Consider the following 12042-nt stretch of genomic DNA (forward strand, 5'->3'; position numbering starts at 1 on the left):
CGTGTAGCACTAGAAACTATGTCTAAATCTTCTGATGAATAATGATCAACTTTTGTAGAATCCGCTTAACTGGCAAAACGATTAACGCAGACAACACAGTATTTAGGAGAAGACTTTTTCATATTAAAAATAAAATAAAATAAAAAATAATTAAAAAAAATGGATTGACTCTGCTACCTTATGTAATCATTACTGACCTGGCAAGATCGAAAAAAATTGACAACAGGGGTTCTGTGAATCGTCTTCACCCAGGAAGACGTGGCAGGTAATTTCCAAACGGCCGTTCTATATTTTTAAGAACTACATGTGCCACTGATAAATAAATATATAATTCATTTCATGTTTAATATTTTGTCAGCTTCAGTTTTAATTTTAACAATTTGCCTGTGGTGTCCTCTACCTCTCAGGTAACGGGTCATCTATTTGTTTAATTAGAACAGTGTTTGATGAGTGAACTACCGGCACCTGCTTTAAGCATTATATGAAACACAATGTGCGATGCCATGGTCTGTAATTCAAATCCATTGTTTATCATGGTTTATCATGAGCCGTATCGGACTCCGTCGGCGAAAGTGCAGCACCAGGGGAGACAACTATTTGCGAAAACAGCGTGGCCTCGGATGACAGCGGAAGTGAGGATTAATGTGTCAACATGGGAACTGACACAATTACTCAAATTATACCATAAAGCCACACACTTGCCTGCAGTTAGCTCTCGGCCAACCTCCAGCCTCGCCTGCCATGTAAACTCCCCCGTCCCACCCGTATTTCACTCCCACTCACCTGGTCACAGACAGGTTGGAAAATATTGTCACTACAACAACAATCAGAAAACGGGAAACAATCGGCCAGCCGACCGGTCCTCAGCCGCCGATAGACTACAACAGGAACCACAACCTACTCACCCTACCCACATCCCGGACATCACCCACGTCTGCAACAACAGCTTTCCTCGCAGCACGACCCTAGTGGTAGGCAGTAGGAAATCAAGCTGGGGTATAAACTGTCCCCACCCTTTCCCCTCCACCCCGTCCTGCCATGCGACAAAGTCACGAGCAGTGAGCTTCACATGCAAGGCAGGTAAAAAGGGTAGACAACCCGTCTGACATGTAGTTTGTTTACAGCGACCCTACATCGACAACCCTTCATCTTTCAGCTCACATTTTGTCTTTTTCGCCCACCCCGCTCTCCCGACATCCCTCCTCCATAATGTACCCCTAAACCTTCTCTCCCTAGCTTCATATCTAAACATTTTCTTCCACAGCCCACCAAGTTCCACAGATGACATTTTCATTGAGCTTTGAGGGCACGGCAGGGTGGTTCTAAAAACTCGACAGACATGCCAATAAAGTAGATGGCATCGCAGACACACTGTCGCAGATCAAAACCCGTTACAAGCCAGCTCGTCAGCTCTGCAGGAGGGAAGGAGGAGGATAAAATAGGAAGGTTGACTCGGGGTCGAGAGGAAATCGTAGAGAAACTTTTGCTGAGAGAGTGTTTGCGTGTGCCAGGGTGAGAGAGCTCGTGCCAAAACCCTCGACAGAACATGTGTCATCAAGCTGAAGTGGTCAAACGTGTCTAGTGAACGACACTGAACTCAGTTTTTTCCTTTTCTGATGTTTAACCTATACATGGTGGGCAGTGGAATTTTTACCAGCAACAGACTCGAGAGAATTTCGATCAACCAGCCTTCTGCTCCACATGTGAGTGGAAATGAGAGCAGGACTAAATAATGATACCCGCCTTCTCTCTCTACTCAAACGACTTTATGAGCTACAACTCATTCTCTCCGCAGAATTATGCGACTCGCTCATCCACTGGGCGCCTGTTCCAGTGAACGCCACTCACGGTGCCAAGATATTGGTTCCGCAGGTTCGGTGTTGGCACGTGCGCCGCGGAGAATGTGGTGAGCTGAAGTCAGCCCCATCTTTCCCCGGGACAACTTCTCCCCCGCATCTTCACGCCACTCAGCGGGAATAACAAGTTCAGGCACAACAGACCCCTCGCATGTGCCTTTGTAACGCAATCATGCGTCTAGACTTCCAATTACACCGCTCTTGCCCAGCTAGCCACACCCCCTTTCCTATTAAAAAAAATTATTTTTTTTTTTTAAAAAGGTGAATTCACGTGAAGGACTGAACATATCTCTAAAGATTTTTATAACCTCATAATCCTTTCTCCCCCATCCCTGCCTCTCTCCTTTTCCTCCCCCTTCCCTTCTCTCCTTCTTCTCCTACCCGCTTTCCATTTCTTCCTTCCGCTTCTTCTCCAGCACCCGTGCGTAATTCTTTTATTTCACACCGTCGTGATTCTCGCCCGAAAACTGTCCCTCAAGCGTGTTAGAGATATCGCGCTTCCCGATAAATCATTTTTGTCCCAAAGTTTGATTATTGAATTCATTTTCGGGTTCATTTAATTCCAATATCTTGCCTGGGCCTGGGTCCGGGAGCTCGCGACGGCGGTGGCCCTGATGGATGACAACCTGGCACCAGATTGCGACATGGACTGCACCCTCGACAGGCCGATGGCTGGCCGCTCCCTCCAGTGCCATCCCAGCGTAATTTGGCAACAGCGGCAAGACGACAAGAGCTCGGGAGCAGACGACAGACATGGCCAGGGTGGAGAGGGAGGAGAGGAGAGGGGTGGTGAGTGGAAGAAAGAGGCCGCTGCTGGTTTCGCTCCCCTGGAAGGACTCTCAAAACGTCCCCGAGGATCCACTTCCGTGCTGCAGCTCGTCGTGCGACCACGGTGCTGCTGGACATTGGTCTTACCATGTACACCGACAGTGCACAACCACTTCAATGTACAACTACGTGCTACAACGACTTTAACAACCTACAACTACGGTGTTGTAGCTTATTTAAAAGTACAAACGGGATGTAGGACAGTCATGAGCTCACAGTAAGTCACTGTATACGACTGAGCCTCGTTTTCAAGCTGACGAGCGCAGTGACCAGACCCCTCCCCTTTCTATCGCCACCTATCAACAATGCCTGCTGCAGTCGACTTTCTCCATCTTTTATTTGTTAAGCAATCCTGGAAGAAGCGAAAGAATGTCTCCATTATCACCCACGCTCCCCTCTGAGTGTTTCCATTATCTCCCCTGACGTTGGGTACCGTGTCCTATCGGGAGTTTTGGCAACAGTCGCCCTACCTGACCGTGACCTTAGGGTCACCTGGAAGCCTAAAAATAGCACTCGAAGGATCCGAAAATAGTTCAATCGGTTTTGTCTTCAGTGCTGGAAATATTTAGTGGAAAGGAATGCATGCGAAGTATTTACTCAGATGTTTACAAAGTTGGGAGAGAGAAAAAAAAAAATGGAGGTGGGGGAGAGGAAGGAACTTTACTCGTTGTCTTGGAATTTGTGAAACATTTCAATTGAAATTCAGGCCTGGTATTCAAGAACGGACTACACAATTACACACTGGTCAACTCTGTGAGTTCATATAAGTCTGTATAGTATGTAATAAAAAAAAAAAAACTAAATTGTTGTATGGTATGTAAGAGCGTACTTCTGTACCCTCGCTACCAGCTTCTACTAAGCGGTCCTTTGGCAATGCGAGCTGGTACTGACTGGACTACCAAAATCCGTTAACAAGGACGCCATTCAAGCACACCACGAACGCAGGTGACGCACACTGGATACCTTTAGTCAAGAAGTGAACTCAAGAAAGGTGTTTGTAGCGGGGAGGGGGAGAAAGAAAAGGTCACGCCCCTGAGTGGTGTCTGTACACTGGAGCTCTCCCTTCACAGCGGTCGTGCGCAAGGCTGCTCTGATAACCGCCGACCGCTTATCGGGTCACATGGGTGGGGGACGGTACTTCACCTTCGTACCTGCACGGGTGTCCTGGAAGGGCGTGAGTCATGAAGAGCACGCACCGCGCGCAGTGGAATGCGAATACCTGCGGCCGTGAATCATCGGGAACCAAGCGAGAGGAGCCTCTGCCACATAATCCTCCTCCTCCTCTTCCTCTCAATAAGGCGCTTTTAATTAGTTGATGAACGCCCGCCACCCGACTCCACCCCTCCTCCCGTCATAAACTGCACGTGCAGTTACGTTCTACGTAATGCCTGTCAGTTTGAGTGACTGATCTCGTCTGGCCGAGGGCTAACCATTTAGGTACATCACAATGCTGTTAACCGGATTGCAATGATGTACGACTAAAATAAGAAACAATTATTAACAAGCAATTAACACAACCCGGCTAAGCGGGTGGACAAAAAAGAACAACCTTCTCTAAATAGGGCGAGAGATATCAACACTCAAACTCAAAGCACGTGAACGAGGAGGAATGCGGCTCGGCCCAGAGTGGGTTCATGTTGTCCAATCACAGCGCAGGCTCAAATCGGGACAAACCGCTGTCCCAGGGAGGGTTTTCCAGGCTGGCTGGCTGACCTTGGCTCCAATTTTACGATCCAATTAGCAGTAGACTGTTGCTGTGCTCCTGGCCGTAAAGGTGATCCCATGGTTATCTTCGGCGGAGTGGGGTCAGCTGCGACCCCCTTCATTTGCTGAGTCCAGTGTCAGAGCGATATCAGCGAGGTTGTTGTAGGACAGGGCCAGCAGAAGGCTTGGGGTCAAAGGTTAATATGATAGGTGGTTGCGGTGATCTTGTAGACTTCAATCTTGCATTAGACTTCAATGAAGTCTGAAGATGAAGACGAAAAAGGAGGGCGAAGGAGCGAGATAGAGAGAATGGGGACGAACAGAGAGAAATTACTGGACACAAAGACTCGGGCCTCCAACAACCATGCCATTCGCAAAATCTTTGGAGAGCTACACACGGCTAAGGTTCTTGTTAAGCCGGCGAGAACATTTTTAAAGACAAAAAAGCCCGGATGACAGGAAAAATGGTACTAGAAGATAATGACAAGAAGAAAGAACCAAAAAGAAATGGGGAGAGGCGAGAAGGAGGCCAGAATGAAAGAAACTTGGCGCGGGTGAGTCATGGGAGCAGAACACTGCCGCCCGCGCAAAGGGGCTCAACTTGCGATGAGTGACATCATCAAGATGTGCAAAGATGGTTTCTCGAGGCTGAAGAGCTGCAGGCCGCATGATCCGGGCCCCGGTACCTGAAGGACCAGGAGCAACCAAGGAAAGCCACGGCCAAAGGGAGACCCAGGGCTGCTTGCGACCAGGAGTCTGATGTGACAGCTCTGATGAAGGCGGCCCTCCAAGAGGCTTGGCCCAAAACCTCTCATGTCGCCGGCTGATTGCGAGATCTGACAGCCGAGTCTTCTTCCTCCTCATGCCGACCGGCGTGGCTTAGTGTCACCTTCACATGGAAGGGAAGAGGTCAGGTGGGTGCTTGGAGTAGCAATGGAGGGAGGAGACTAAGGTCTATGGTTGGAGAGGCTAGCACAGTGAATAAGTATCCCAGAAATGTCAAAACTCATGTTTCCCACATTACACCAATAGCTTGTATTAGATATTTTGAGGCGTCGTCGAGTGTTTAAAATTGTCGCGATCCAAACAACGGTCCGCCATGTTGGTGGGTAATCAGGCCACGACACGCCATTTCCCGATTTGTACACACACATTTTATTGAGTTTAAAAAAAAAAACTCACCAATTGTTGACTTGTAAGATAGTGAGGCCTGTGTCCTGAGCAAGTTGCTTTTTCTGCTCCTCTGAAGGGTAAGGGTGCTGCACACAAAACGATCACAAACGGTTTTGAAAAAGCAGCATTCAAAAGTCACTACGATAATCTATAATCATTTTTATCATTTAAAGGTTTCACTGTGTTTTGCCTTGAATTATTTTCATGATTTGCGTAGGTTAAGCGTGTCTATAGTTCATGGCATCGTTACCATCGCTTCAGACTTTGTTGCTTCCACTTTTGTTCCGTAACTAGTAGAATCACATTTTTTTTCCAGCAAGGCTAGGTACATTTCTATGAAAACTATTAAAGAGTCAACACGTGAGTAGAGGTAATCCGAGAACAACATTAGTCGTTTAAGGTGGTTGTTGATTTATGTCATGGGACTGCGAAAGCAAAACAAAATGTGGTTGACCGAAGCCTGTAATTAAACTCTCATCACATAACGGGTTTGTCCAACCTGACCACTGGTGTCTATTCTGGTCAGGAGATCGTAAAGAAGAGCTTCATGATTACGATCAACAAAAAGTAAAATGTACGTATGCTCTTGATGCATATTCTTAAAACAACGAAATGGCCACGTGTCCACACACACTTTTAAAGAACGGTGAAAAATACCAAACACAAACACACCTGACATCTTGTCCGCTACGCAGGTAAAAAAAAGCTGATTAATGTTCGGAAAAATGAGGCGTGTACAAAATACATAAATATATCTAGTCAGGAGTGGACTGGAACAAGAAAATATTCCAAGCATACGTATCGCCCTCCAAGACCCTTCAAGAAACTTTCGACAAAGTTAACAGCGCTGTCCACACGGTTCTACCGTGAAACCTACTGTCAGCGCGTGGGAAAGATAGGGGAGGAGGGTTAGAATGGGGGAAGAGAAAGCGTCGAGGGAAGGACGAGAGCGCATTAACTTGGCCGGCGGCCATCTTGAAGACTGAGGTGCAGCGGGACAACCAAACGACAGGTGTGATTGATGAAGAGATAGTAGGCACCACCTTACGCCATTCTCTCATTCCCTTTCATCGCCCCTCCTCCCTCTCTCCAATTAGTGAGTCCTCGGAAGATAACAACAGGCGAGCGAGGGGGTAGACTGCGCAGCGGACACAGACAAGAAACTTCCTTTGACCTGACGTCACACCAATTGCGCTCGGTGCGACCCATTGAACCTTTCTACTCCCATGTACCCATCCTGGACGATGCATCTTTCAGCGAGGGCCCGGTCCTTCGGCCGGCTCCAGGTATCCCGTTTGATCCCTCGGCCATTAATAATTCGGAAAACTGTCCATACTTGAATCAGTGTTGGATCTCAAGTGATTCTTCAAATGGTTGTAGTCGCGCGATGGAGCGATTGGATTAAAAACGAGCTTCTTTCTGCTCATTCACCTTCCCCCACCCTACCCCGCCCTCCTACCAAACCGATTCTATCCCCGTTTGTGCGAGAAACACGAGTGCAATTAAACATGTGAACCGCCCTTAAAAACAACTCATTAATTAGTCAGCGTTTGATAACATTGCTAGGAGTAAGCACGCATACCTCGTGCAGCAATATGCGAGGTCCACAGGGCCGGCCGTTATCAAACATTCAAGTCGCCAGGTACCCATTATACGCAAGTTTCGCCAGTCACAGAGCCCGACTGGGGAAGGTAGAGAGGGCAAGGGGGATGGTCCCAGGCGCGCGGCTCATTCCGACCCTCCTGTCTTTCGTCTGGTTTCATCGCATGCAATCCACCTGGGCCTCATTAAAGAGGCCGAAATGTGGCTGATTATTCAATAAGTCTGATCAAAGATCGGCGCATGCAAGAAGTGGAAATTAAAAAGACCAGTAGCCGGAAAAGACCGGGACGGTCGTCCCCTCAGCAGACAATTGGTTGATCCTCGTGTTCCTGCCGAGCATTGTTCGGAGTCGAGTTGATGCGGAACCGGTATCCTCGGTGTCAAGGAGATGAGGCGGTGTCTTCTTCGTCTGGTATGTCCACTACAGTCGCTTGAAGTAAATTAAGTGAAAAATAAAAAGAAATACATAAAAAAATGAAACTGCAAACAGCCTGATGACCTCACGCAGACGGAAATGAGTGCACGTGTAAACAAATGAAAGGTTAGACACGGGAAAACTTTGCGAAGGTGACGAGGACAAAGAGCATCTGCCTACTTCATGACCAGAAATGTAAACACAATAAAGTTATTTGTTTACTACGACGAATGAAACCAAAACTGAAACTTTAGTTCAGTATCGACAAAGAAAGATAAGCAGAGCCACCGACATTCCCTTTGAGAAGTGAATTTTGGGGGTCTGGGAGAGGATGGTGTTAGAAATATTGGTATCTGCTCTATGAAAGCACCAAACATCGTTGAATCAATGCGTTATGAGAAATTCTTCAAACTGTCAAAGATGGGCGCCACTTGGGTAGTCGTCTTGCTCGCACCCGCCATTCCTTCAGCACGTGGAAACGCCTGTTCACACCATGGCGTCCCTGACTACAGTCCTCACCTTCGGTCCGGTAGATAGTGCAGGGAGTATCTGGGGGTGGAGGAGAGATGAGGGGTAGCGCTGCTGTTTTTGCTTAATACTAGCGTAAACTGATTAGGTAAATGCCACCAGGGTCCCGACCAGCCCACTCGGGTCTAGAGAGAAGCTTATTAACCGGTTTGTGATGGAAAGGAAAAAGGTCAGCCACCGTTTTGCCGTCCTGCGCGCGGTCCGTGATTACCCAATTCTGCACAGAGCACAGGAAACCCGGGGCTTTGGCAGGCCTGGGGCCAAGGCAGGGAGCGAAATGTCATCCGCAATTGTCCATCTCTGCCATTAGCAGGATTGTCGGCATCAAAACAATACCCTCCCAGTCTGCCTCTAACCTGACCCCGGGGTCGCACGTTCGCGCCCGCCCCTTGCCGAGCCTTGCTCATTCGTCAAAGCGCGCGGTGCTGGAGGGGCTCGCCAGCCCGTCGCTCACCTTGCAGGCCTGCCACACCGCCGACCACTTGGTTCCTGGAGGCTCCCGCGAGCCTTGACTCCAAGACGTCGCATTCTGCCAATGGATTCCAGGTCGCCCGCGCGGGACGGTCCCCATGGTCGCGAGCCACGTCTTTAATCAGGACACGAAATGGCCGGAGAAAAACTTAAGTGTCCTCTTGGGACTCCTCGCTAGCGCAGAAAGATGATTTTTTTTCGTTTTTTGGAAGGGGAGTGGTAGGGGTAAGGGACAGATCTTTTCTCTTTTTTTTTTTTCTTTCTCTCTTTGGAAGGGACGATATTTGGGGAGAGGGTAGTAAACGCGAAGGGGGTGAAAGGATCGACTGCTATTGTAGAGCGGAATTGGAGGGGGGTAGGGTCGCTTTGTTTTATTGATGGGATGCCAGCATGGATTAGACCTGACATATAAGCACACGCACGAGCGTTCTGCTGAGCGGCCTCCGCTGTGAGAGCGCGGCGCGAGGCTGGGCCACGAGCAGAAGCCGTACATCCGGGCCTCTAGGTGGCGGTCCCCTCACAGCGAGCTCTCACGCGCAGAAGACTCGGATCATCCGTGTCGGCTGACTACCTTACATGCCTCAGTGAAACAACCGTCACGCTTTTGCAAGGCTGCTTTTCAATTAATTTTCTTCTCCTTATCGTACATTCCTTTTTTACCTTCCCTCAGGTTCAGTTTTTAGTTTATTAATATTTTTAATGTACTTCTTTATGCTTGTTCATGCCTCGATATTCTAGCTCACTTTGAAGAGGGTGTGTGGGGGAGTGCGGGTGTTTCAGGGGAGCAAAAAGAGGAGGGGGTAAAGTACTACAACGGAAGTAATGGGGTCGCTCATTATTTGATGTTCCCTATTATCTCCCTTCAAAACAGAAAAAGAGAGGGTGGGAGGCAGTGAAGTAGGGGAGGAAGGGGAAGCAATTCCTTGGACAAGCAAGAACAGCCCTCATCTCCGCGCCACTTCTGGAACTCCGAGAAGAGAAGATGGGGCAAGGGCCATTACTGCCGGTCATCCCCCCATAATAGGCCGGTAATGACCGCTGAAGCCACCTCACCTTATTAGCCCCATCAATGCCTTGTCCCCGTCCAGTGTGCCGGATAAATAAATGTTGTTTTCACAATTTACTGTGGTAACCACGGCTGCCCCTGGCACACGTTTGTGTGTGTGTGTGCGTGTGTGTGTGTGTGCTCGCGCCGCCAACGGCTGCGTCTGCGAGTTTTCTCGTTAAGTGGTAAACAGGATTAGTCCACCATGACCACGGGGATAAAGCAAAGGGCAAAAGAGCGCCTTTACCGAAGAACGGTAACTCGTAGGCACCAAACAAACTTCGCTAATTTGTCTGAAACGAACATCGCTCGAGACCAGATCGAATGTACTCGAGGACTAAAAAGGTGGGAGGGGGGAGAAGCAGGATGGATGGGTGGGTGAGGACAGAGCGGAGGGACTTAACTCCACTACTCTATGGCTAGTCTCATTGGCATCAAGCTAAGGGAGAAAACCATTTGATTTAGTGTGACTGAATACGCTACTGAGGCCGGTAACTGACTTGGCTGTATGTCCGAGGGTTTATCGGGAGGACAAAGATGTAGCGGATGCCGCGAGGAATTAAGTTTGAAGACCCCAGGCTACTTTGTGATTCATGACATTCGCCCCGAGCCCTCTCTCTCTCTGTTTCTCTCTCGCGCGCACACACACAAACACAGGACTGGGAGTCAATACAGTTTGAGTCATAGACGTTAGGACTGGTTTAATGTTGTAAATAATTTAATAAATAAGATCTTTCACTGCATTCTACCCAACAAGTTTAACTCACGACTGTTATACCTCTCTACAGAATATTAGGGACGCCCCTAAAGCTAACCCTTCCTCCCCGGCTTCGTTCGCTTTTAACGATGGGGTCACTTCTCGTCGACACATCGCTTTACACATCCTGTAAAAATTAAGAACTGCATTCTGTTTCAGCGAGAGAGAGAGAGAGGGGAAAAAATTGGGAAGTGAAGGTTGGGTTCCGAAATCAACACTGCTACTTTGGAGTTCGTCGGAGGACAAGGCCGCCAAACTCTCCTGTTCGCTGTCCTCCCCAAGATCCCACCACAGCCTCCACACACACCTTACTACTCTGCTCATCACGAGGTGAGATGTGTTCCTCAAGGTACCACGTACAACCTTCCTCTCTAGACACTGAGTCACAAGGGAGTTTAGGGACAAGCCCAGCATACAGACCCGTGCCGCGGGCAGTTCGCCTCCCTGCGTGACATTTAGCCGAGCTACAGTCGAGGGTAGGGGGAGGTGGGCACATGGAAAGAAGGTAGGATTAAGAAATAAGACAGAAAAAGTTTATGTTTTTCACTCTTGCGGCATAATTCTGACATAAAAAAATTAACTCCGTGAATGTTGTCCTCCATCCTGTAAACACGTGTGTGTGGAAGCATCTGTCCACGGTCCACTCATGTACTGAGTCACTGACCTACCATCATTCATCATTCGTTGGGATGAGGATACCGCTGTTCTCTTTCTTAATGTGCTGATGTCCACAAGACTGATAGAGAACATCTTATAGTGAGAGGTTTGCTGGTGAATGGTGTTTTGCCGAGATGCGCATTTCCTTGCGCATACAAACAACAAGGTGGAACGTTTTCCGCCAGCGCTAGCACGTGCATGGGTGGGAACCGTTACACATGGTCCTGTCAGGGTAACGACGAGAGATGATGGCGGCGACACAGTGAAAATAATATAAACAATAAAATCTGTATTGGTTCGGAAAGTGGGAAACAGCTTGACAATCAAATAAACACGCAAACTGTATAATGTGATTTGGTGAATTTTTTTCACATCCGGACCAACCTTACACAAATTATATTTTGTACGATCGTAATTTAAAAACTTTGCTAAAGCTTCTCTGTCAGAAATAATATTCTTCTCGCAGACACTGCACATCCTCCCATACGAAGGCGCTGTAACAGCACCAGCAAGAGTGTGGACAAGTCTGTTTGGCTAGCCCCAGAAAACCTGTGTCAACCTTGTTTATAAAAAATATTTACTCCTTTTCTGAGCTGAGAATGTTTCGCAACAAATGTGACGGATGTCATAAAATAAACTAGAGTTTATAAGATAAATGTTCGATCTGGGCCTCTCCTTGCTTCCTTGTTTATCAGATTATCTGCCACAAGCTTTTCAAAGGAGTCCGCAGTGTTCCACATTTAGTGAATGAGAGCACTTGTAAATACGGGCTGAGTTGTGTCCCTTGACGCGGATGACGAGTTATCCCCGCAGGCAAGATCGTGACGGATAGAAGGACATTCAGGTGAGAACATGAGAGATCGGACACTCCTCTCGTTGACTCAGGAGGAAAAAAAAAACTTTTCTCAAAACTGGATCTTTTTCCCACTCGTCTAGGGTCGGGCTCTCGACTGCTTGTGCTTTTCATCGCCATAAACAATTTTTTATTTACTTATTGGCCATTTTC

At 48.0% G+C, this 12042-nt stretch overlaps 1 protein-coding gene across 4 annotated transcripts in view; it reads right to left on the reverse strand.

Annotated features, from left to right (window-relative positions):
• The window catches only part of LOC112571242 (homeobox protein Meis1-like), a 192403-nt gene that overhangs the window by 35012 nt on the left and 145349 nt on the right, over positions 1 to 12042 (reverse strand). For all 4 annotated transcript variants that reach the window (XM_025250117.1, XM_025250115.1, XM_025250116.1 and 1 more), the window contains one exon: positions 5571 to 5647. In XM_025250117.1, coding sequence (XP_025105902.1) covers positions 5571 to 5647 — 77 coding nt within the window. The remainder of the gene's footprint in view (positions 1 to 5570; positions 5648 to 12042) is intronic.

This window comes from Pomacea canaliculata, linkage group LG8 (assembly GCF_003073045.1).
Source record: "Pomacea canaliculata isolate SZHN2017 linkage group LG8, ASM307304v1, whole genome shotgun sequence".
In the NCBI taxonomy this organism is placed as follows: domain Eukaryota; kingdom Metazoa; phylum Mollusca; class Gastropoda; order Architaenioglossa; family Ampullariidae; genus Pomacea; species Pomacea canaliculata.